This window comes from Leiobunum rupestre, chromosome 3 (genome assembly GCF_980474605.1).
Source record: "Leiobunum rupestre chromosome 3, qqLeiRupe1.1.hap1, whole genome shotgun sequence".
In the NCBI taxonomy this organism is placed as follows: domain Eukaryota; kingdom Metazoa; phylum Arthropoda; class Arachnida; order Opiliones; family Sclerosomatidae; genus Leiobunum; species Leiobunum rupestre.
In genome coordinates, this window is record NC_143386.1 from 48,196,494 (window position 1) to 48,223,693 (window position 27,200).

Consider the following 27,200-nt stretch of genomic DNA (forward strand, 5'->3'; position numbering starts at 1 on the left):
ACCATTCCCTACCATTCCCCGGTGAAACAATATCCATTTTCATCTAATTACCGTTCAAATGTTTGTCTTCCAACCATTCTCATTGCATTTTATCATTCCCAACCATTCCCATTGCATTTTATCATTCCCAACCATTCCCTACCATTCCCTTTAAGACAATATCCATTTTCATCTAATTTTCGATCGAATGTTTGTCTTCCAACCATTCCCATTGCATTTTATCATTCCCAACCATTCCCATTGCATTTTATCATTCCCTACCATTCCCTACCATTCCCTTTAAGACAATATCCATTTTCATCTAATTATCGTTCAAATATTTGTCTTCCAACCATTCTCATTGCATTTGACATACATTTTATCATTCCCTACTATTCCCCGTTGAAACAATATTCATTTCCATCCCATTTTCGTTTGTATATTTGGCTTTCAACCATTCTCATTTCATGTAACGTATCATTCCCGAGATTCCCATTCCCGATTCAAAGTACCACCACCAGAGGTAAAATACATTCACAAGATTTCCATTCCCGATTCAAAGTACCACCACCAGAGATAAAATCCATTCCCGATTCAAAGTACAACCAATAGAGATCAAATCCATTCCCAAAATTCCCATTCCCGATTCAAAGTACCACCACCAGAGGTAAAATCCATTGGCAACCATTCCCGAACTCAAAATTACCTTTTCCATCAATGCCCTAGTCGAAAATGAGATATCAATCTGACCCTCAATCTGACCCATACCCATTCCCGCGATATTCCCACGGTTATGCAGTTCTCTATTCCACGGATGCCGTGATAAATAATAGAAAACCGTATCCACGAAGCTCTCTACTCCATAACTTTATGGTTTGCACGCATTCCTTCCATAATATAATGACTGTTTCACATGCCTTCCGCGTAATATTCCACATTTGGCGAAATCCCAACTCTACTCTAAATGCGATGTTCATGCAAAACCTTGACAAATATGATCCCAGTGAAAATATTTAGCAAGCATTTAAACCATTTTGCATTCGAAATATTTGGCATATTTCAAGTCTAAAAGCGAAATATTTGACTCATATTCTTGTTCCTAAATAGTATCTCAATATCTCTACTGCAACTCGAATAATGTCTCCTTTTTTTTCCCAAACAAGCTTCATCAATTGACTTTTTTTGGGATACAAGAAAGCGTGTCAAACGAACATCTATATATTTAGCTCTCGAAATAAACCTCGCCATTTATTTTGTCCTCTTCTGTATATACAAGCTCTCACGGACCAGATTGTAGCGCCAAGGAGGCCGGCTTTTTGGAAACGCTCGGTCGAACTTAAAAATAGACTTTTGAGTCCGGTTACGCCATCCGCCCTGCCATTAATATCAATTCGAAGCTCTTCTTGGACATTTGCTAGCTGTCCTCCTTTTGTTTTTCCGCCAAACTTTCGGCACGGCCAACTTCGATCGTCCGAACCCTTAGGTCCCCCCGCTTTTCCCTCCCCTCCATTCTTGACCCTTTCAGTGTCTACCCTTCGCTGGTCAGGGAGGGACGGAGACCCTACGTCTTCTGGTCATTCCCACTTGGATTTTTAAATGGACCCCAGAAAGCTCGGATTGCTTTTAAAATTTGAGACAAAAGTCTTCCTTCCACTCTGGATCTTTGAGCGAGATCAGGATGAGGTCAAACGGCCCTTATCCAGCTAAAGTTATAAATATAAATTCTATTTATTTCGCTTTCTGCGAGGATTTGGCTGTTTGGAAAACTCTCTCGATTTGACCTCGTTGCCAAGTTTTCTTCGCAAAGTTTTACGCTGTAAATCCTGGTGGCCTGTTCTTAGAAATTCCCTTTAAAAAATATTTCTACAAACTTTCTATGAAATCTTTTAGAAAGTTTGATGATGATTTCTACTACCTATAGAATGTTTTATAAATATTTCTAAAGAAAACCATCCAAATTCGGTAAGGTTTTTTAATAGCTTCTATAAATATTTTACTCACTTTTCAGTAGGATTATGATTATAGTTCTCTATAATTTTTATAGAAAGTTTTTGTAACGGTGATATTCAAACATTTTGAATGAATATTAAATATAAATAATGGAAATAAAGTTTAATCCCATTTTATTTCCATTTAAATGTACCTTCATTATTTTGCTAATTTTACAATTGGTAATTCGTAATTGGTTATCATTATTTTGCTAATATTACAACAATGTTTTCGTAATTGGTTAGTAATAAATGATCACTGGAGGCCGGGAATATTAATAATACTAGATCATAAATAGACCAAGCGCCTGTAGAAGTGTTCGACACGCAACACGCCAGTGTTACGGGGGAAGTAAACTAGCAGGATTAAGGGTATATTTATATTTTTAAATTGTCGAAATCTTTAGAAAGTTTTCATAGGCAGTAATTATCTAGCCCGACTAATTAGAGGATATCGCGTAAGAAACTACGGTAGATTCTCTTACAATTAAGTGTCTCGCCGCGTCCATTATAATTTCACTCAAAACGCAAATTTTCATTATACTTTCGACTTGTCGCTACATATCCCGTTAATTACCGCTGTATTTCGACGTTAGACGGCGACACTGTAACTGGATCCCCCTTGATGAATTGTAGTTAATTAGTAGTTTTTAATCTGCCCTCTCACTCTCTCGCTCTCTAAGATCCCGTGGCTCGAATGCGCTGAAAGGTTCTCTCTCGCTTTGGCCTCGCGCGAAAAACAAAAGCTAGTGCCTCTAACCAGCATCCACCGACCCGATTGATTGCCTTCGGGAGCCTACGACCCCTTTAACTCCTCACTGACAGGACACGATTGACTCGCTCTACGTATCCGTACGCCTTATTACCCGTCCAAATTGTCAGCGAGTACAAACGCCTTCGTAGCTTTGAGCGACGCTATGAGAAGAACGCGATCGAAGACGCAATCGCGTTACTGTCAGGGACAAGAGACGATTGAATCGCGGTAGAGTTAGCGTGGCGAAGACAATTTCAACGGTCAGAGGCTATCGAGGAAGCCCGGAGCCTTATTTCATTCTCAAACTTGGTTGGGTCGCGGAGAAGGCGATTGCCAATGGGAAACTTATTGATTTTGTTGAATTGGTAGAATTACCGCGGCCGGCGTTCGTTTGAAGGTAATAGAGAGTGGAAGCGAACACCCTTCAAACGTATTCCTCAACGCCAGACTCCGTAAATTATTATACCATTCTTCGACGTCGGCGTACGCGTGTGGCTCGGTGATTGCCCCATCTCCCTAATGGTTGGTCTCTATCTGGCGGCTCGTGGCTCGCGTATACGTCCAGACTAGTCCTTTCTTATCTAGAGGCGTTTTACGCCATTCTCTATTTGAGCGGATTTGGTGGCGGACAGTTTGGTTGGAAAGCGAACGGCGCTGACTTTACCCCCGGCGCTAGAGTCGATTTAAACCTCAGTTTGTCCGTTTGCGGAGCTGCAGGCTCTGATTTAGGATGGACCGAGCAGTTGCCTCTCTCTCGCCTAATGGAAATGCTGTAAAACTTGTAAATGACCTTACCCTCTCTCTCTCGCTACGGGCTACAATCTATAGTATTCGTCCGGGTGAAAGCGGGGTTGTTGGCTGGGACTGTGCCCAATGACAAATAGCCTACTTTATCAACGAAATAAGGTTTTTCGGCAAGGTACTCTGGTGCATTTTGTCCATGGAGCCCCATCGCTAAAGGATTATAATGGGCCCGGTTCCAGGCGGACCATAGATAATCGACGTTAACACTGATATTTCTATTCGACGCCTAGCGTCAAAGTCCCGAAACTCATTAACTTAGTCTTCGTGAGTGTGTTTGCCACGTTGATTATTAAAACTCGAATTTCCACACTTTTAGTCCAGTAAATTCTGGTCCCAATTTTACAGCGAGTGTCAAATTTAAAAAGTTAGTTAATTATTACCTACGTGTCGTTTTATGTTTTAATTTATCTCTGCTTAAACGATTATTTCGTCTAACTTTACAAAATAGGTGGTTTCTTTTCGCCTGTTCTCGGACTAAAAGTGTACTCTTTTTACCCTAAACCGTTTTATTCGCCTGTTCCGGGAATGATAATTACTACTCCGGCTCATAAACTATTCCCTTGTACCGGAGTATTAGGGCTACTCTTTTTACTCATTCTGGAAAGGAGGTGTCAAGACAGTAAATCGGACTTTGTCGTCTGCTAGCCAGAATGTTTTTGCGAAAAAGACCACATGCAGACATTTTGGAAAAACGTTTTTACTCCGACTCAAACTATTTGCCACCACTCAATCGGAGTAAAATGACGTCATAGCGTTACTCTTCTTACCCTACTCCGAAATCCAAGAAAAAGCAAAAATAAACCACCTAATATGTACCGTTCACTTGAGCTCGCCATAAAAAAAATAATATAAATTAAAATCCAAGAATTAATATAATTGAAAATTCGAAGCAAGAATTAATATAAACTAAAATTCGAAGCAAGAATTAATATAAATTAAAATTCGAAGCAATAATTAATATAAATTAAAATTCGAACCAAGAATTAATATAAATTAAAATTCGAACCAAGAATAAATATAAATTAAAATTCGAAGCAAGAATTAATATAAATTAAAATTCGAACCAAGAATTAATATAAATTAAAATTCGAACCAAGAATTAATATAAATTAAAATTCGAACCAAGAATTAATATAAATTAAAATTCGAAGCAAGAATTAATATAAATTAAAATTCGAAGCAAGAATTAATATAAATTAAAATTCGAATCAAGAATTAATATAAATTAAAATTCGAATCAAGAATTAATATAAATTAAAATTCGAACCAATAATTAAGTGACTAAACTTATAGATTAATTTGCAATGTTGGTCGTGTAGCATTACTTAGAAATACCATAAAACCAAACCAAGACGGAATATTTTGGTTTTAATAACCCATACTTATCCAAAGCAATTTTCTCCGCGCAATTAAATTTAAAAATATTTCGCCGCTAAATCGCGTATAATTAGAAGCGGGTAGGGCTGTGGCTCGTCAACATCTCAAGACGAGGACATTTCCGACGAAACGATGGTTGTTATTATATCATTCCCGATATATTCTATTCCATCCTTCGCCGAGGGGCAAATTCTATTCTCGTTGCGCTTTTAAACAAGGAGGAGAAGTCGATAACTCCGCCAGATTCCCGCCAGTGTAGGCCGTTCTCCCACCGACTCTTACTAAATAAACAGCTTGGTCTGAGCCAGTTCGTTCCCAGCTGTAGTTTAAGACCAGGTTTTGATTAACTTAGAATATAAAGTAAAATGAAGGAAATTTCCTTTAAGAGGCTAGCCGTGATAGCGGGGTGGCAAAGCCGAGGGGCAGTGGGAATTTTGGGAATCTAGGCCTTCTTTATCTGCCCCCTCCCGCGTTACAGTTGGTGTTGCATCACCCCCTTTCTTGTTGACAGGTTTGCGGAAATTTCTCTTAACGTCAACAAAACTCGGCCGGTAAATAGAATAGAGAACTTTTCCCACATTATAGTCGGTCTCGAGACAGGAGGCTATTCCAAATATAGAATAGAAATTCAGATAGTAGACTTACATTCGCGCATTATTTTATAGTTGCCGGAAACGACGCCATGTTGGTTCAATTACTTCCGGTAATATAACAGTACGGGCTGGCTTAATAATAACCCTACAATTTAATATTATGTACTATTCCCTTACGGTACTTGACTGTTAAAACGTATTTGGATCGTACCGAGCCTTAAAGCTAAATCCACGTATGTTATTAGAGGCCATTTTGAATAATATTGATTTAAATATTTGAAAGAGTCGGGAATAGTTGTGCACCTGATTACTGATTTTTGAAAATCATTCGTTGATTTTCACTTATTTCTCGGTGATCAACAGTGATTTATCACAATTTCTCCATGAATTCAGTGATTTTCTTAAGCGATTTTCCATGATTACCTACGATTTGTACACCTGATTACTAAAGTAACTACCCCCCGTAGCGGCGCTAAGGGTGCGCTGAAGTGGGCTTTAGCCCCCCTACATTTTTGAGAGGGGGCACATATTTATAATTAAGAGGCCACATATTTGAATTTATGAATTTTCTTTATCTCTAGAAATTTGTTTTATTGTCAAGAAACGTTTTTTCTGGAAAAAACCTTTTAAAATCAATTCGTTTACTCAAGAAGATAGAAGACCATAAACAGATAGATTCGGCAGGAAGGGAGCAGAAATTGAGAGAAAGTTGAATGGACAATAGAAACAAAAGAAAGGGACTTAAGGGAATATAGGGAAATACCCCGGGCATTCGCGTGTCCCCTTCAGCTTGGATACAAGGTCATGCAGTAGAGGGTCAAGTAAACGAAACAATAAAACGACCTTGCTCTTCTAGCTTTCTGGAAAATGTATAAGGGGTCACTAAAGTTGTAAGGGCCACGAAATTCTTAAGGGCCGCTACTGACTACCCCCTCAACCAATAATTTTATTGAAGTAGTTAAATTATATAGTACAAAAATAATAATAATAAAAAAAAAACACACACCGACACGAACTTAGGGCTGGGAGTACAAACAATCACCAAGGGAGTCACCCGGAGGGAAAGTGTTTAGTACTGAGGCTGCATTGCCTCTCTGCACCGCGATGGCGATCCGTTGCAAAAGGAAAGTCACCGACCGATGCTCGCCTGTGACCTCCTTGATCCGACGGCCTATCGAATGGATCAACTATTCCTCACTAGTATCAGAATTCATGATGGAATTTAAATAACTCTTTACAGGCCAAACCGTATACTTCGGGTTACGTGGGTTGGTCTTTCAGACGACGCGTAGAGAAATTATCTATCCAATACTAGTAAATCTTGGCGTAAATTTCGCGCAATCTTCTTAATTATATACTTTAATATTTCGTATATTTGTGTAACTTATATCTAGCCCGTTTCCTCCGAGCATTTATGGTGAGTTACGGAGACTGAACTCATATATATATATATATATATATATATATATATATATATATATATCTATATCGGAATTCCCAGTCCACAGCTGCTTGAAAGAGCGAGACGTATAAACCACGTATCGATTCTCTGATATTTATTAATTGTAAAATTGCATTAATTACTCGGGCGCGAGGGTTAGTGTAGGAGGGGGGGGTGACACGGACATTGCCCCTGCTCTCCCTCTTGACACCCCCATCATAGACACCCCCCTTCTAGATTAAGTTGACTGAGTGTATGCATTTGCTGGGTCTTTGTATTATCGACCAATTGGGCTCGTATATAACATTTTCCCTTTAGGTCAGACTGTGTATGTAAGGAATTTCACCAAGCGGGAAGTTTCCGCGCCATCTGTGGCTAGTTTCGAGTTTTAACATCGTTAAATTGGTTTCTCAGATGAGAAAATTCTCACGCGATCTATTTTAAGTTTCCAAGTTTTGCCGTCTCGAAATTTTTGAGATGTCGATCGGTTTGGTTCGAAGCCTCGCGTTACTTTTATGGTATTTAATTTCTACTTGGAACATATTTTACGCGAATAACACTTATTATTAAATTAATACAAGGTATTAATGAGGCGTTTATTTAAGTTCGTATTATTAAAAGTAAATAATACGTCTCGAACGGAAAGGTACCCATCTCGGCTATAAAACGGAACAGCATATTTTCCGATATAATATTTTAAGTAAGTTATGACGTATAATAAAAATCAATAATCATCTAGCCTAATATCCAAAGCACCATCTTAGGCTCAAGTCATCTAGTGACCTTTAATGCCATTAATTCAAGTGGCCGGGTTATACTGCGTAGGGTGGTGGCAAGCTCTTCATGCCACGCGAACCAACACCTCCGTACTCTCCCTATTTCCCTTAACCTCAACAAGGTTTTATGGAACGGGAAACCAAAGAACTCGGAGGAAACCCTTTTAACCAGTGCGAAGAGAACCCGGCTCTTCTTGCTAAAGTGCTAACCACTCCACCACCCAACTGCCTCATTTTTCCCTTAACTGTGCCACATTATCAAGATGAACCTTTTACTTTCCACATCTTAGTCAGCAAACCATTAATAATTATCGTAAATCCATCCATTCTATTTTTAAGGCCATACATTTCGAAAGAAATTATCTTCGGCAGCTGACGTAGTTTGTCCATAATGTATCACCTTTATTATATTTTAAGCACGTCCCTCCAGTACGAGGAGGGAATTTCCAAGAATCTTTGATATAAAAAACTAACATAAAAGTAAGGGTAAATATATCTATATATACAGGGTGTTGGAAAAGGTTATGCAAAAATTTGAAGGAGTTGTCGGGGGTGAGTTGATAAGTTTTTTTTTAAATTTCCCTACGATGAGTTAAATGAGCGCCAGAGAGCTTCAAAGTGTGGCCTACTAGCCCCTGGAAGTAGGCTGCAACGAGCGCCAAACCAAGCAGCAGGGACTTTGAATACTGTTTAAGTTTACTTTCTTACGCTGGTTACCTCGATTTGTTTACAAAGTCCTTTTTTACCTATCGCATGAACCCAAACCTTAATGTTCGCGTTTCCCTGCTGCCTTGTGTAGCGCTTGTTGCAGCGTACTTCCAGGGGCTAGTAAGCCACACTTTGAAGCTATCTGGCGTTCTTTTAACTCATTGTAGGAAAATTAAAAAAAAGGCATATTTCTCAACACTTACTCACCCCCGACAACTCCTTAAAATTTTGGCAAAACCTTTTGGAACACCCTGTATTGCTAACGGATAAATAAGATTAATTTTATACATGACCCCCTTATATATTTCCTTGGAAATATTTTTATATCAAATATCAGTTTTGAACGTTAAGGCTAAAAAAGGTTTTTTCAAAATGGAGTTTCCCGCATTGATTGCTTTTTAATAGGGACCTATTCGCCTTTCTTTTTCCCCCGAAGCCTCTATTCAATAATCTAATGAAAAATTGATGCCTTTCTTCGACCCCTAATAGAGCCCGGCCGCCTGGTGGTCAAAATAACTCACCCCTTCTCCTTCTTTCATTATTCCGGAGCCCGTCAAAGGAAGAAATTGCGAGTAGCGTTGGACGTTTCTATTCAGTCGTAACTCCTCCTTCTTTCGCATTTCGCGCGCAATTAACTCCCGCCAATTTTATCTCTTTCCCCCTCCCCTCCCCTCCCCTCCCACTTTCTCGTGACGAAAACTAAATGGAGAAATTGGGAAATTTCAGAAGCAAAGGACTTGTTAGTTCTTGGATTAAACATTTATCCCTAAAAAGTGTATTTTTATATTTATATCAAACGTGCCTCTAGTGTTTAACAATAGCTTTTTAGTTGATTAATCAATGATAATTAATTACTCAAAATTAGCTTAGCACGAACCCAGCCTCTTTCTCTCCGGAAAGTTTTGTTTAATACGTTACAATTAATTAAATATTTAATTTAAAATTATAAAGCTGTTAAGCACTAGATAAGGGTGTACTTTATACATAAAAATTAATTAAATATTTAATTTAAAATTATAAAGCTGTTAAGCACTAGATAAGGGTGTACTTTATACATAAAAATTAATTAAATATTTAATTTAAAATTATAAAGCTGTTAAGTACTAGATAAGGGTGTACTTTATACGTAAAAATTAATTAAAAAACAAAAATAAATGTGATCTTTAAATGGAACATTATAGCCCCTTGGAATTCTATCGTAAATTGAGAAGGTTAGGCTTTTGGGTGTTATAGTGGTGTAAGGCGGTTGGAACACCTCTACAGGCGTCTGACCTATTTTTCATCTACCGTACCTTACCTGATATCTGTAGCAAACGGGATAATGGTCTTATAGGAATACAAATTAAGATGTCAGTGAATTACCTTTCGCCATTGGCGATATCATGAGAAAATTGACGCACGCTGCCCCGTGACCTTGTCCGAAAACGGTCACCATATCCGGGTTACCCCCAAATTCGTATATATTTTCTTGAATCCAATGCAGCGCCGCTATTTGATCCATCAGTCCGTAGTTACCTCGTCCGCTACCATCTAGCGTTGGTAGAAAACCTTAAAAAAAATTTAAAAAAAATTAGATATTTTTTTTCATTTCAAGAAAGAAATTGATTTTAAATTATGTCTGTGTTTTATTGAATATACGAGGAAATATTTTCGATGAACTGAGTCGTAAATATAACTCGTGATTCTCATTCTAATTCAGTTAATATACTTTTGAAGATCCATATATATATATATATATATATAAAAGATAAAAAAAGTATTCTAAGAAAATGAAAAGTGGATGGTCGTCTCAGTATATATAGCGTCGTTCGGGAAAACGCCAAAAAGGAAAAAAACTGCTTTAATTCATTTTTATTCAACGAACATTGGTGGGAGGGTATATAAAACGCGAAGACGCGCAGTTCGAAGGTTTCCCGCCATAAGAAAGGCTTAGAATTGATAGTATGCCAAGTTAGAACGCGAGTTTCATCTTTTTATCCAGAGCACATTTATTTTTTATTTGACCCCTCCCATTTCGAAAGCCCACTCCCCCCCCCCACCTCGCAATTTTCTTTTTCTTTTTGTTCTTTGGAGAATAAAGATAAAAAGAAATCAGTCTGGGAGCCGAGAAACCTTTGTTTTCTATCCTGAAAGAAGGGGATTATTTTTCGTGTTAGAACCGATTTTCTTCTTTATAAGATATTATTCCGCGACTCGAACGAAGAGTTTATTCTCAATTACCGTGAACTATAGACTGATTCAATATTAGTTCGTAGTTCCTACGAAGGCAAGGTGGTGGGTAAAGTTTGTACATGTTGAAGTATATGGATGGAAGGTTGACTGGTTTCGTCATCCGCTTCTTTGGACGAGGGATTGGAGGAATATTTAGGCGGTTATTGATAAAGGGGCGGGGGTAGTCAAAAACCTGGAGATATTTTTCCCGATGAGATATGTTTGATGCGTCGCCTGGATACCGTCGTTTTCGCTAGTTAAGATATAAATAACAGGTTTTTTCTTTGATAAAGTCAGCCAAAAGGCGGGGTCTCTTTTATGGGGATTTATATGTAGCATTACTTCGAATAGGAATTTCTATATTTTCCTCGCTAACTCACATCACCATTGGATTTTACTCTTTCTGCGTTGTAAAGGGATTCATTTTCATCATTTAAATTTAGACTCTTTTGTTTTAAAGAATAAAAACTAAGAATTCTTGGAAGTACATTTCAACAAATACCCGTGTTATTTCTCACGACAAGATACTAAATCGGAGAAAAATTATAAAAGTTTTAGATAGTTTTATTACACTAATTTTTACCAAGAAATGGTAAAATTTTACCCAAAATATCTCAGGTAACTGAAATGTACAATTAGCTTTAATGGTTTTGTTAAAAATATTATTTTAATAAATCGATCTAAGCGTACGTTTCAAGATCTGCAAGTAATGGTGTATATAGTGTGAGCATAGGTCTATTATATCTTTCAATAAGTATGACACTTTTTACTCTCCTCTGGCAAAATGTTTACTCAAAGCTATTCGCAACAAAGACTCCCTAGTGGTTTTCGTCACCGTTTTGCGTCCGCTCGCTCTAAAGTCTTAGGTAATTTTCTGGTGACGTCACTCTGTTAATCAGTACACATAATTAAGATTAAAATATTATAAACCTACATGGTATCAGTTTACGAAATGCAATATTTTTCAAATATACACTCTAAAAAATGGTTTTTTAATGGTATATTAAGGGTCTAATATATATAAAAAAACACACTCTTTAATTTTAATCAACATTGTACACTCTTAAGGGTTTTTTCTTTTGCCAAATTTAAAACTTGAAAAGGTGTATAAACGGTGTTATATTACACCGTAAATAAAATTATTTAACACCTAATAGGGCGTAACTCCCTTGAGGCAGTAGTTTAATACCCTGAAGGGAGTAGTGTAACACCCTGAAGGGAGTAGTGTAACACCCTGAAGGGAGTCGTTTAGTATTCTAAACGAAGTAGTCTTGTACCATAAAGGGAGTAGTGTAAAACCATGAAGGGAGTAGTGTAACACCCTGAAGGGAGTCGTTTAGTATTCTAAACGAAGTAGTCTTGTACCATAAAGGGAGTAGTGTAAAACCCTGAAGGGAGTAGTGTAACACCCTGAAGGGAGTCGTTTAGTATTCTAAACGAAGTAGTCTTGTACCATAAAGGGAGTAGTGTAAAACCCTGAAGGGAGTAGTGTAACACCACGAAGGGAGTAGTGTAACACCACGAAGGGAGTCATTTAGTACCCTAAATGAAGTAGTCTGGTACCATAAAGGGAGTAGTGTAAAACCCTGAAGGGAGTCCTTTAGTAAAAGGAGCAGTATTGTACCCTAAAGGGCGTAGATAATAACCCCGAAGGGAATAGTTTTTTACAACAAACGGTGCAAAAAAGGAACCGATAAAGCACCCTATTTAAGGTATGGTTCTTTATAAACCTGTTAAGATGTTCAATGTAAGACAAGAAAAAACCCTTAAAGGTATGAAAATAAACCTTTTTTTAAGAGTGTAGTTTCGGCAGAAGATATAGACAAATTAGGTCTTGCTATTTTGATCAACATAAGTTTTCAAAAACCCTTTAATCGCTCGCAATTTCGACTGCCATAGAATAACAAAACTGCGGTTCAATAAAGATCCATAATTGGAATTTGAAAGATAAATATCAGCTAGAGAAAAGCCAACACCATCATAATTCAAAGATAACAACGCGTGCCGTTAAGATATTAGATCAATCGCAATAATACGTTATACGATCATCCACTTAGATAGTGCCATTAAAAGGTTGGTGGAAGGTTGTCGAATCGATGACCCATTTCCTCGTGTTTATGGGAGTCTCGCTTTAAATTGTCTATATCGTCAATTGGAACAGCGTACAAATATATAAAGATAAAGAAAACCCGGCTATCGGAAAAGGAGTCCCATCGATTCCGTCCATTTTCACTTTATAATTTGATAGTCCATTCGTCCTGGCTCTACGGGTTAAAGGGAGAAACCCAGAGCGCATCAGAGTCGGAAGAAATAGAACTTTTAATCTTAACGATCCGTGAAAAACAAAAATCTAAACTCCTTTTTTTTCCAACTCTTCGAATCTTTCCACATCAGTGGACTTAGTATTTTTTTTCACTAGCTTTAAAAATAAAATAAAAACAGCAGGGGGAGGAAGAAAACCAGCTTTCTTTCCCCCTATTTTTTAATTTCGTTTTCTCTCGGTAGGGTTCGCTAGAAGCGTCTCTTTCCCGCCAACTGCCATTGAAAAATAATTGCCGCCAAAACTTTTACGACTCACCACTCGTCGTAATGAATGCATTGGAAAAAACTTTTACTTTTTTTTTACTTAAGCTTATTTTTTTCCCCCTTTTTTTTACTCCGAGTCACGCGTTCTTTAAAACAGGCGCTTCCAGTCGCGTCTTAACGTTAAAGGCTCCGTTAGCTTTATTTTTAGTGACCTTAAACACGGTTTCCCTCCGTATAAAATAGGCTATTTGAACCCTTTCCTTTGTCAGTGAAGTAAGCTATAAACGAAGCCTTTTCCCCTCACTACGGAGTGTCGTTGTAAATAACGCGAGACCCGTACGGACCGTTAACTCTGAAATAGGCCTTTGTAGAAAGTATACCTCAGTCTGCGGGACTTTTGTATTGTTCGTAGTTTCTGCAAGTTATTTTTTGAAGAGGGAAACAATTCGAATCGTTAGAACCGATTGGAGTTTTTTTAGGGGGGGGGGAAGCGATCTTGGAGACCCCCCCTTCCTTCTTGCAATGATCAGCTCTTGCCCCCTCTTTAAATAGGTTCCAATAAAAACAGTTTTGGGGAAGATTCAAGGTGCTATTTCAGGGAGCCTTTTATGGTGGCCACTTTAAGTTTCCACTTTGACCGGGTTCTTATATACCCATGAAGAGGGCTATTTTCGGTGAGGGGGGTGTAACTGGCCGGTTGGAAGAGCCCATCGCATTCCCGCTATTTATGAAAGTCGATCTATCGAACGGCGCCGACCTGTTTTATTGGACTTGTAGAAGATGCTGTTAAAATGTTCATCTTTATGGAGCGGTGCTGGAGACTATTTTTGGACGCGCCTGGATTTTTAGTGCCTGTTTTTACCTGAATTTTTATCTTCGCGTTTGATACGTACAGTCGTAGAAACTTTACCGTTTTGTCTTAGTTTATGTTTTGCCTTGAAAAGTAAATATACAGGGTGTTTCAAAAGGTTAAGCAAAAATTTTAAGGAGTGGTAGGGGGTGAGTTGAGAAGTAGGCCTGTTTTTTCCCATTTTCCTACGATGAGTTAAAAGAGTGTGACCTACTAGCCCCTTGAAGTAAGCTACAACAAGCGCGAAACCAAGCAGCAGGGAAATGCGAACATTAGGGTTTGGGTTCGTGTGATAGGTGAAAACAAATCGAGGTAACCAGCGTAAAAAAGTAAACTTAAACAGTATTTAAATCCTTGCTGCTTGATTTCGCGCTTGCTGCAGCCTACTTCCCGGGGCTAGTAGGCCACACTTTGAAGCTCTCTGGCGCTCTTTTCACTCATCGTAGGAAAATGAAAAAAACGGGCATACTTAATAATAATAATAATAATAATAATAATAATAATAATAATAATAATAATAATAATAATAATAATAATAATCAGCTAGGCTAATACCCAAGGCTCCACCTTAGGTCTAAGTCATCAAGCGACTTTTGAAACCATTAATTCAGGTGGCCGGGTTACAATGCGTAAAAGGGTGGTGGCAAGCCCTTCATGCCACGCGAGCCAACTAACTATTACCGTTAACCTCGACACGTTTTTATGGAAGGGGAAACCGAAGAGCTTGAGGGAAAACCCCTTAAACCAGTGGGGAAAGAACTTGCAAACTCAATGCAGAAGGAGTTGTTTTCAACTCATCCCCTACAACTACTTAAAAGTTTTGCATTACCTTTTGAAACACCCGTCTCTTTTTATCAATACTAAAGTTTTTCCTGGTTTCTAGGAGTTTTAGAGACTTAGTTTTAGCATAAGTAACATAACTAATCGTAGGTACGATGGTTTATATTTTTTATTACTAACAAAAGTTATAATTTATCTTCTTACAAATATACACTTATGCAATAAAAATGAACCATTATCTTCGAAGGTTCGAGCAAGGTTTCAGCTATCTGATTCACAAGAATTTTTTTTCAAAGTGTAAATATTCATAAATAAACCTCTCAGAAATAAATACTTATGGTTTTAATTAAAAACGTAATTAATTTACCGAGAACGTACGCGTCTACCTAAGCTCCTCTTCCAAACGGAAACCCTCCACTTTCCCAACTGCACAGCGTCATCTAGTAACGGAAGAATGTTTAATTTTACCTAGGGCTCGAGGAAACGGATAAATTTAACCGACAAAATCTCAATTATGCATAAAAAATTCGATTAACTATTTATTTATGGATATTATTCGCGACTATTATATGATTTTATCTGCAACAAATAAGTTTTGTGTAATTATTTAACTTTTAATTAAGATTGTACAAATTTAGTAGAAGGTAAAATTAATTATTAAATTAATTTATTAATCATAATGGCAAAACGGTAGGTAGATTCTTTTTTTTAATTTTTTTTTAGAAGCTCGTTATGAGCGATTGTAACGGGTGGGACAATTCAGTCCGCTCGTCCATTTGACTAATCAGGTGCGAGATATGTGTTACGGCCACGCCAACGGGGGGATACGTGGGGACAGGGGTGGGACACCCGTGGCGGAAGTATGACAACCACCCGTTGGGGGATTAGTGGTCGTCCTCACACGGCCATCCACAAACTCTGCCTCCCGGCCGCCTGGGATTACAGGAGTGAGCCACTACTCCCGGCTAGGTAGATTCTGAACTACCGTGTCAATAATAAATATTTCAAAACACGTCTCCCGACAGATGGCGTTGTATGATCAAAACTGTTTACTGCGACTGTAATGGAGATGGCGCTCACTAGTCAATTTGACTAGTGAAAAATTTACCTAAGTATTCATAGATAATGGTGATTTGGCGTATTAATAATTTATCATTTATCAATCCCATTTTATTTTAAAAAATCACATCATGTAACTCAAGTTATAATTAACTCCTATTTTAATTCTGATGGGTAAAGCAAAATGTTGACTGTCCTTCTTGTTTTATACTCCCATATTTACCTCCACTACTCAGTGACTATTAAAATAAATTAAGATAGGAGGCTCACTAGTCAGGCTGACTATTAAAAAAATATCCTTATGTCCAGCCCTGGTTGTGTGGTGCCATTTTCTTCATAAAATTGCATAATTGCCATGTTTCTAAACGATCGACGCCTACGTTCTCAGTAACTTTAATACGTTCTTGTTTTAATCGATATTTTTTTTGGAATGGTGGAACGCACTACAAGCTTAAAAAATGAAACAAATTCCAGCTAAGTCAACGGGCACCTTATTCGCACCTCAATTTAGGAAACACTGAACCCGCCTTCAATCCGACATTATTTTATAATACAGCAAGTAGAAACTAAACCTTGGATCCGCGAGTTAATCGGAAGGGTTCCAGAGAAGCGAGACACCAGGGGTCAAAAAAAACATCGGTTCCATAGAATAATCGGGAACAAAGGATGCACCCGCCAAAGAGAGAGAGAAAGGGTGAAGCCTGTAGGGAGGTTTGGAAGGCTTTGAGAGGTTTGGAAGGGGAGATGTTTCGATGGTCGCCGAACCAAATGAAGAACTATAGGGAGGAGAAAGGGGGAAGAAATAGATCTCAAACGGGGAAGCAGACGACTCAATCGGAGCGGCCAAGCGAAATCGGCTTTAATCCGTTTCTCCCTCCTCATCCCCAGCATCTTCCATCCCTCCTCCCTCCGCATCCCCAGCATCTTCCATCCCTCCTCTCTCCGCATCCCCAGCATCTTCCATCCCTTCTCCATACGCATCCCAAGCATCTTCCATCCCTTCTCCATACGCATCCACAGCATCTTCCATCCCTTCTCCATACGCATCCCAAGCATCTTCCATCCCTTCTCCGTCCACATCCCCAGCATCTTCCATCCCTCCACCGCACCCACAAGCATTCAGCCTCCCTCTTTTATGCCAAAACGAAAAAGGCGCCAAAAAAGTGAGGGAGAGCGAGAGAAAAAAGCCGAGGCGTAGAAATAATCGTTGATTACGTTCAGCTTTAACAGGCCGTCGCCAGAGGGCTTCGCAACGATTTAATGTTCTTTCTTCGCTTGAGCCTCGGTCGAGCCCTCCACCGCTTCTCTCCATCCATCCCTGTTTCTCTTATAAAGAAGAAAGCGAGGAATTGATTCTTATCTAGCCCGCCGCTCGCACTCCTCTTCCTTACACCTTTTATATTGAATTTTGGAGCCCAATGTTGACTTTGACTAAATGGCCGCGAAGAAGATTTTCATCCAGCGAGCCCCGCAGGCGAGCCACCGCACCCGCCAATCTTCCTCACTCGCTTTTTTCTTTTTCCATCCCGAGTTAAAGTCTTTAATTAGCTATTTAGTTAGCGTTGGTTTTTTAATTATATCCTTTTTTTAGGGCCCTTGGTCGAGGTTTCTCTATCTTTAACCTCGCTTACTAACTGAGAGCTTTAATCTTTTTAAATAATATAGGTTTTTCTAAACGATCTCGATATCGATCTTCTATTTTATGGATCGATTTTTCCGGCACGTAAAGATTTAATAGATAGTTAGGGAAAACTACAAGAAGAAAGTATATTTCAAAATATAACACGTTTATGACTTAACTATTTACGTAATCATTGAGATATAGTTAATTCACTACTTACGATGCTTTTGTTTAAAAATATAACGGGGAAATCAGTAGGGTTATGACCTTAAACCCAAATATACAAGTAGATTTCTAGTATGAAGTATAGGTCATTAACAGCGTGCTATAGAGGTTTTATCTGGAAATCATCCTACTATTTTACCGTAGCTCCTCGTGTGGATTTTTGAGTAAGCTTAGTGCACCCTACCAAACACGTAGGGTTATACTCCCTTTAAGGATCGATTTTTCCGGCAGATAAAGGGTCTAGCTCGCTCTTGCAACTTGGTAATGAAATCAACTTCGATTGCTTTAGATTTTGAAAAAAAATTCTCCAAAATTAGGGGGAGCGAATGACCTATCTCTTCTCCCCTTTAAACTTTAGAGGATGTGACGTAATTTTCCGCTTGAACCGTAGCTAATTACCTCGGTAATTGACCCGCTCGGCCAGTGTGTCTGGAAGCCGGAGCGGTTCTCGATCTATTTGTGGGTGTCAGTCGCAGTTTCGGCATTCGTAATTGCTAATTGAAAGGGATCAGGCAAACATTAATTATCCAGAGATTCGCGCACTTTGATATTTATAATTTCGATTTGGTTTCACGTCGAGCGTTGAACTATATTCAATTTCTATTAATTAAAAGTCAGTAACAACTATTAGTTGGGAGAGGGTGGTTTAAATCGATGCGATTTTGCTTTGGTGAAGACTTCGTATCCAGAAAATGCTCAACGTTTATTCGTTTAAACGCGCTATTAAATATTTAAATATTTTCAAGATAATTTAGATCAAACGAAATGCTCACTGAGACTGAAACCCATTTATTAATAGGACCAAAAATGCGGTTTTTATACAGTGATGCCATTTCGCAAAAATGGAATTTCCCTTTTTGGACTAAAATTTCATTAGTTTTCCAAATCACTGAAAACAATGATATTTCGCTTTATTTACGTAAAAAAATTACTTGGGACGTTGTAAAACCAAAATAACAAATGTCTCGAAGAAAATAATACTTTTATTTTCATCTCGCAATGAATAAAAACTAAGAACAATTTTACCAGTATAAAAATAACAAGGGGGGAAATTCGTTTGAACTCGTTCTTGTGGGCCAGTTATTTAGCAGTAGACTTTCCGAGTTACCATTAAAAAACTTGCAGGTGTGCCAGCTAAAGCGAATCCGACAAAATACTTATGATTGTATTAATTGACCTTTTCATAATAAATCAATTTAATGAAGGTGTGCAAATATTTATGTTAGCTTTGAACAAAATAATTTTCCCCCTCGAATTTCCCTAGGTTTAGCTAATTTTTTTTTTCAGATTTCCCTTTTTACAATTTTTAGGGGTAAAAATTTCCCTAGATGTGGGAAATTTCAATCAATCTAGCATCACTGGTTTTATATTGATAATAAAATTTCCAATTCCAAAAATTCGGACGAAACAGCAACTGAATTTTTAAATAAATTTTAAACCGGTTTTTACAGCTCATTATTATTTATTGATAATAAATTTTTATAGAGCATAGCACTCTGATTCACGTAGCTCTTAACAAAATACCCAAAAGAGTAAACTTCCTTTCTTTAAATTTAAAAAATAGCATTTTAACAAAAACGCGTAAAACTGCAACGTTCTAGCCCTTCAAGGTATTCAAGAACATGTCTCAAAGAAACCTCAAGCGAAGATCCAAACGGTTTCACTGGGCGAGCGAAGAAAAGTAGAGAGTAGGAGAAGAGTGACTTACCGAGAACTCCGAGCCTGTAGTTGATGGTGACCACGACGACATTTCCGTAAGACGCCAAGACGCTGCCGTCGTAAGGGTTGCCTGAGTTCCACTCGTAGGACTCTCCGTGGATGAAGACCATCACCGGAAGCTTGGCGGGGTCACGACCCACTGATCAGCCATCCGTGTCCAAAGGGTGCGTGCGCCCACCGCCGTTGCGGAAGCGGCGCCCAGGGAGGAACAGGAAGGGGCCACGTCGGAAGAAGAAGGAAGCGAAAGAATCCGCCAAAGAGACACACACGCGGAGAGGGAAGACATGAAAGAAAGAAAAAAAAAGATGAAGAGTTAAAGGTCACGAGTCATTTTCGTCGTCTTTTGATAGGCCTTCCTATCTCTAGTTCAGTCCGCCGAAAAGAGCTGCCTGCCGCGTGGGCGTTTGTTCTTTTTGTACCTTTACAAGCGCGACTCGGATGGGATAGAGTTACCCGCTGCTGGTAGATTTTTTATGGCTTTGAGTATTTAAGTAATGGAGGTAACTGTATCTCGACTTGTCATCCTTTTAGCGGACTTTATTGAAAGCGCGGCGGTGGCACTGCGAAGCGTCAGGTTTCTTAGAAAATCTAAACCCAGAAGCCAGATGGAAATCCAGCGAAGTCTATCAAGTCGCTTATCCTTAACAATTTCCCGTCCCATCCGTCTTGGATCAAGCTTCGCTTTAGCGGAGAAACTACTCCTTACGCGATTGTCCGTTGAGACGGGGGAAATGGTTTCATTACGTGAGTGGATGTCGCAGTGTCGCGTTTATTAGGATTATTAGAGCATTGTTTTCCTCTGCCACATAGTGCGGATGTCTTATTTGAGAAACTGCTTACAATTGTTATTCCGAATTTACAGCGTTATGATTTATATATTTGGTTATTTGAATCGTGGACGGTTTGGTGTCGCTGCTGATATTGTTACAATAAAGCGTTATTACGAAGTTTTGTACCTTTTCCACTTTATCATAAAGTTACTCATTGTGTTACCTACATATTTGGTTAGCGGTCGTTTAACCTGTATATTATTTATTTTTCAGGTTTGGAAAAAACCCTGGTTAAAATCGAATTTAATTATTCTTATACAAATTTTTAAAAAATAAAATAATATAAAAAAAAACTTTATTCCTATTAGATTGCTCATTTTTGGGTCAAATATATTTGAGATAAATATTTATATTTTACTAAACTTGTCCATTTTTATATATTGGCGAAATGGCAAAACAGTTTTCAGTTACACTAATACCTAAGGCACCACCCTAGGCTCTCTATAAGGATTTCAGAAAATTCAGTATCTAAAAGTAAATTTAATTTAAAATGAAGGATTTACACCCAGTTACAATGCTAAAGCGACAGATCAATTTAAGAATTTGTATATAAATAATTAGAGTTCTGTTTGTATTAATAAAGTTAAATAAAACCATTTAATTTTAACTAGATTAGAAACATAAGAACCACTGTTGTACAATAAAAAAAATATTAAAAATAATAAAAACTACGCTACGGCCGTTTCGACGCCAAAACTAGCGTCATTAGTTGGACGAAATACTGTAAAAATTTGTGTTTAAACTCTTACAACTATTACTCTGTTTTTGTCAACCCCTCTGTAGCCTTGACCAAATGTTAGTCGCAATCGCCTAGTTTTGGCGTAGCGTAGTTTTTATTATTTTTTATAATTTTTTTTATTGTACTACAGTGGTTTCCATGTTTTTAATCTAGTTATAACATGTACAAGATAGTCCGCCAATATAATTAGTATTTAATTTTAATTTAGTTGCTAATAGTTGAAATATACAGACATGGACATCCGGCAAAATAATAAGGGAACCCTCGATTTTCACTCTCTGTCCTGATTATTATTGCAGCCAAAACTAAACTTGAACCAATAAAAATCGTAGTACTTGGTTTGAGCAATTTGGTATATTCATTTTTATAACTAGCTATTTTTAAAGATAGAGACCAATATTATCCGAACTAAGCAGTATTTTATAATAAAAATATTGGAAATGTCCTTTCTACGAAATATACCCTACAGAAAGACTTCGAAATTCTTAAGATGCTTTCAATGACACAAATTTCTATAGATTCTACGCAATTTGGTCCTTTTTATATTCGATTTTCATTACAGTTCCATAGAATTTTTGTATAACTGATTCGTCAAGAAAATGAACTATAATAACCGATATTATACTATCAAGAATAAACTACTATGGGGTCATTCCAGGACAGATTTTCCCACTTGTTCACCCGACCATCGCCAAATTTCGTGCAAACTTCTATTTAGGGTTATTTTGGCCGTAGTAGTCGATTCTGAAATTTTCAGAAAGATTGGAGGAGCGGTTGCTGAGATACAGTGTAGTCACATTTTTGAAAATGACATTGAACCCTACCATTAACCATTTTTTATCTCAGCTTCTACTTAACACAAAAATTCGAAACAGGGCTCATTTTAAAGAAATTGAAGAGCGCAATGTAAATAAGCACTTAGCTTCATGCTATATATAATATAAAATACAATAAATCAAGTTTTAAATAGTTGACCTTTGACCCTGAAAATGGCTCATTTTTAATTTTCAAAATTTAATTTTTTTCCGCATTCCCTATACGCGCTTTAGTTGCAGTCTAAAAACTGCGAGGGTTATATTTTTTGTTTTCGAGAAAAAAAATTATTTCGTATACCCCTCCTTAAAAAATATATAGAAATTTAAGATTAGAATACGACACACGACCTTATGGTTTTTGGTCTAACATTTCTCGGCTTCCCATTGGTCAAATTAGATCGGTTCAAAGTTCCTTGGACTTAAAATTAAACGTAGAACACATTTCTAATTGGAACCATTTTTCTAATCGGAACCATTTTTCTAATCCTAATGGTTCTCGAGATAAAATTTGAATGACCTTGAAGACCCGGTTCAAGGTCATTGAAATTTTCATTGACATTTGTCCCCCTGAACCCTCTATGTAACCTGAAAAATTTAAAATTCTAACTTAAAACGCATGTTGAGTAATTGGCTCTGTATCGTTTTTTAGTTAACACCCTGGATATATTTTTTTAAATTTCTATGTATTATTTTAAGGAGGGGTATACGAAATAATTTTTTTTCTCGAAAACAAAAAATATTACCCTCGCAGTTTTTTGACTGCAATTAAGCGCGTATAGGGAATGCGGAAATAAATTAAATTTTTAAAATTAAAAATGAGCTATTTTCAGGGTCAAAGGTCAACTATTTAAAACTTGATTTATTGTATTTTATATTATATATAGCATGAACCTAAGTGCTTATTTACATTGCGCTCTTCAATTTCTTTAAAATGAGCCCTGTTTCGAATTTTTGGGTTAAGTAGAAGCTGAGATAAAAAGTGGTTAATGGTAGGGTTCAATGTTATTTTCAAAAATGTGACTACACTGTATCTCAGCAACCGCTCCTCCAATCTTTCTGAAAATTTCAGAATTGACTTCTACGGCCAAAATAACCCTAAATAAAAGTTTTCACGAAATTTGGCGATGGTCGGGTGAACAAGTGGGAAAATCTGTCCTGGAATGACCCTATGGGGACAATGGCCGTATTTCCTCCTGCACGAGAGGGGGGAAGGAAAACCGTCACCAGCGGGTGCCTCAATCGCGAATGAAGACGTCAGACTTAGAGGGAACCAATGAGATCGCTCGAATGAGAAACGGGACTGATTTATTTATTTTTAGCTGAAGGAACTCACTATTCAAGCCTGAAAATGACCGAGGCCATTTTCCGGAACATTTTCCGTATTTTTCCGAAAAAAATAAAAACAAGTTTTAATTTCATGATTAGTCTAATATTGTTGGCAAATTTAAATAAAGCGGAATTTTCACCTCATTTTTTCGAATCTAAAAGTAAAACTATACATCTAAACTATTTTAAACTGATTAACAATGTAACACTTTTAATGTTTTCTAGTATGTTTACTGTTATTAGACATTTTACATCGATAAAAAGCTAAAAACATTAAAAACCCTTAAAAAGTAATTTATGTTAAAATTTTCCGGAAAAGTTTCTGGAAACATTTTCGCAGTTTATTTTTCCGGAAAAATAACGACACTAGTTTAACCTTTATTATTATAATCGATTAGAAAATAAAGATTCGACTGAAATGATTGTTTATAATGTAGGTGTTACCTTTTTTATTTTTTCAAATTTTTATTCAGTCAAAAATATGTTTATTATAATTTAGGAATTAAATTTGACTGTAAGCCTTAGTTATAAGACCGCACAAGTATTAATTTCAAGAGACCAGAATTTGAATAGAGCATTAATGTGACGCTGCATAAGTAAGGCAATTATGTATTCATCGAACGTTCGCATTGGAAATTTCAACCAATGCGACTAAATATACTAGGCTAGAGGCACTGCTGGGAACGACATCTATCGTACCCTGCAGGTACTACACTAAACCAGAGTAGGTACCTGCTTAAAGCAATTATTACATACTTTCAAATGATTAAATTTCAGAAAAAAGTACAATCAAAGTTCAAATTATTTGTTTAATCTTTTTGTCTGAACGGCATTTTGTTTAAAAATCCACAATTACAAATATAATACTGAAAAAAGCATCAAAAAAAAAAATTAAAGCTCAAAATAGAGACTGGATGTTTGGTCTAAAAATAGGGCGTTCAATATATAGAGACGCATTGTTTGGTTCAAAAAATCGCGCTCAAAATATAGAGACGCGTTGTTTGGTTTAAAAAAATGGCGCTCAAAATATAGAGACACTTTGTTTGGTTAAAAAAGCGCTCAAAATATAGAGACGCGTTGTTTGCTTAAAAAATTGCGCTCTAAATATAGAGACGTGTTTTTTTGGTTCAAAAATATCGCGCTCAAAATATAGAAACTTGTTGTTCGTTCTCTTTCATTGGTTATAATTAACTATGACGTCAAAATAACTGAACGAATCATTAAAGATATTTTCTGACAATTATCGCAAAATTTAAAATTTCACTATAGGAATATCGTAATTTAGAACGCGCCATAAAATTGATTTTATTAGCATTCAGCAATTTTGTATAAAACATATCGAGAGTAGGTATCCACTTTCAATAATATATGCATCTTTGGTTGTTCCCAAGGTAAATTGTAAATAGGGTTTAAAGTTACACACCGGCCTAAGTCTATTCCAATATCGTGTCAAAATCTCCATAGGGCCTCGGAAGCGAAGCAGTCCTTACTTCAAATTCTTCGATAGAATAGGTCAAAGGATTATGAAAGTTTCCTGGAAAATAGATGGAATACGTCTTCTATGTAGGTTAGTCTAAATTCGGGGAACACTTTGCATGCCCGCAGCGTCTCGTCTCGACGGCGAAACCCGAGTCAATTTCTGTTTGCGCGTGTTCTAGTTCCACGTTTGTTTTAGCTCGGGCAATCGGCTAGCGTTTCGAAGAAAGCTAAATAGACGCTAAAAGAAATTATTCACTCCAAAATAAAAACCGTCAAAAGGAAGGGTTTTTAAATTAAAAACGCGTGAATCTCGATGATATCGCCCATTTTTTCGTCGCATGTGTAATTATTTATTCTGATAATAAAATAGAATCACGTGGGCTTAGCAATATTTATCCGCATTTGTCTTAGCCAATAAGATTATCCCTTCCGAGCAAGCACGCGCCAATTTACACAATATAACCGTTGAATTTTTTCAAATCAATTTCTTTTAAGATCTATTGCCCCCCACCCCTTCTCACCGCTTCGCCAAAAGTCTTGTTTTTCTCTGACAACGTTAATGACCGAGTTTTAATTACGTCTTTAAATTGGGGACCCGCGCGTATAGTCGAAGAAAAGAGTTTTATTCTTTAGCCATTATGTCTTCAATTTTTTTCGGGTTCCTCTGCACCGGAATTATTGTCATTAATGAGCTTTTCAATCCTTTCTTAATGAGGGAAATTTAAGTTGTCGCGTCAGCTAAAAAATAAACTGCTATTCCGCCTGGAACCAAATTCTAAAAATAACCGACTGTTTTTCATTTTATCAGTCTTTTTCCCCTTAATTATTTTTCCTTTTTTTTCCTCTAAAAGCAATTGAATTAAGATTGAGGTTGTAGTCTTTCGTCTTCTTTAATTGAATCTTTGTTTCAAAAACGGGAAAGAATTAATTATTACATAATCCATTATCGCTTAATCCGCTTACGTCTATCGAGATAAATCGTTATAATTGTATTAAATATTATATATTGTTGTACTTATTATTGTAAAACTTTGTCTGTTGCGATACGCAAAAACAGAAACCAAACTAGGTGCTAAGAGATGAAGCTGTTTATACCAAGTTACCTGATTTTAATTGACTTTTATTTAATAATAAAAATAATAATAATCAGTTAGGCTAATAGCCAAGGCACCACCTTAGGCCTAAGTCAGCAAGCGACTTTTAAAGCCATTAATTCAGGTGGCCGGGTTACAATGCGTAGGGTGATGACAGGCCCTGCATACCACGCGAGCTAACAGCTCACTACAATAGCTATTACCATTAACCTCAACAAGTTTTATGGAAGGGAAAAACCATTTTAAACTTTGTGGAAAAAACTTTTCAACTCACTCGCGGGTGTTTTTACCCAGTGCCACAAGCTATAGGACCTAACACGGGCCATCTTGTTGTGAATCGAAAGTGCTTACCACTCTGTCACCTCATATTTACAAAACATTTCACCATTAACACACTAACTATTACCGTTAACCTCAACAAGTTTTTTTGGAAGGGGAAACCGAAGAGCTCGGGGGAGAACTTGCAGACTCAACGCCGAAGGAGTTGTTCTGAGTTTTAACCCAGTGCCACAAGTTGGGAACGAACCCGGTTCTACTTGCTACGAGGCCAGAGGGCTAACCACTCCGCCACTCCAGTAAAATAGCAAAAACGTAGCTAATATATTCGATTCAAATAAATTATTTTTTCAAACTTTATTTGGTAGAAAGGATTTAACAAGCTCAAAAATAAGGCTAAGTGAGATATTCGAGACAAAAAAATCTGTATATAAAGAGTCCTTGTTAAGAACGTTTTATAAATCCAATTATTTGGACATTTAGTTCTATTTCTAGCTGCTTGCGAAGGCCAATGGTAAAGCTTCTGATTATAGGGAAGGTTTGTTCCGCGTTTTTTGGGGTCGTTGGATTGAGTCGTTGCAATCACCGGGATTAGTAGTAAAGCTCCCTCTACCGGGAATTATTCTCGTTAAATTCTACGAAACTAGGATTAAAGTGTTTTTCCTTTGGGTTATATCTTTCTTTTCATTTTATCTTGGATGTTTTTTGGCGGGGTACGGAAGAGAATGAGGGGGGGTCCTTATTGGGGGTCAGGGTACCTTTGGGGCTCACGAGGCCGTTTAGAAGGAGTCCTATTTCCTTCTGCCGAACCTTCTCCTTTTTTTCTTAATCTGAACCTCTTTTCTTGTTCTAAGTCCCAATTTACTGGACTACTTGGGTTTCCCGGGTATCGGTAATGGTCAGTCATCAGTGGACCGCTTGTTTCGGGCTTATACGAACAGATTGTACCTACTCATTTAGTCTGGTCGTAACACCCAACTAACTAGCGGATTTTTGTAGAGATACATGGGATAAGATTATCTCTCTCCTCTATATATATATATCAGTATATTCCAGTTATAAAATCCGTTATATAATCTGGGGTTTAACGGTAGAGTTACCTTATATCATTATCCCTCATAGTGGTTTTAGAAATATCAAAGGAAACAATGTAGAAAATGTTATTCTGAGAGATAATCCCTTGTTATTATTTTGTTTGAAAACTAAACTTTGTTTCAAGTTTAATACTTT

The 27,200-nt window shown here is 37.3% G+C and overlaps 1 protein-coding gene across 5 annotated transcripts in view; it reads right to left on the bottom strand.

The window, feature by feature from the left end:
- Positions 1-27,200, bottom strand: part of LOC149952427 (neuroligin-4, X-linked-like) — a 206,191-nt gene that overhangs the window by 68,465 nt on the left and 110,526 nt on the right. For all 5 annotated transcript variants that reach the window (XM_090168529.1, XM_090168528.1, XM_090168526.1 and 2 more), the window contains exons 3-4: positions 19,401-19,550; positions 9,783-9,968 (exon numbers count right to left, since the gene is read on the bottom strand). In XM_090168529.1, the coding sequence (XP_090024655.1) occupies positions 9,783-9,968; positions 19,401-19,550 (336 nt within the window). The remainder of the gene's footprint in view (positions 1-9,782; positions 9,969-19,400; positions 19,551-27,200) is intronic.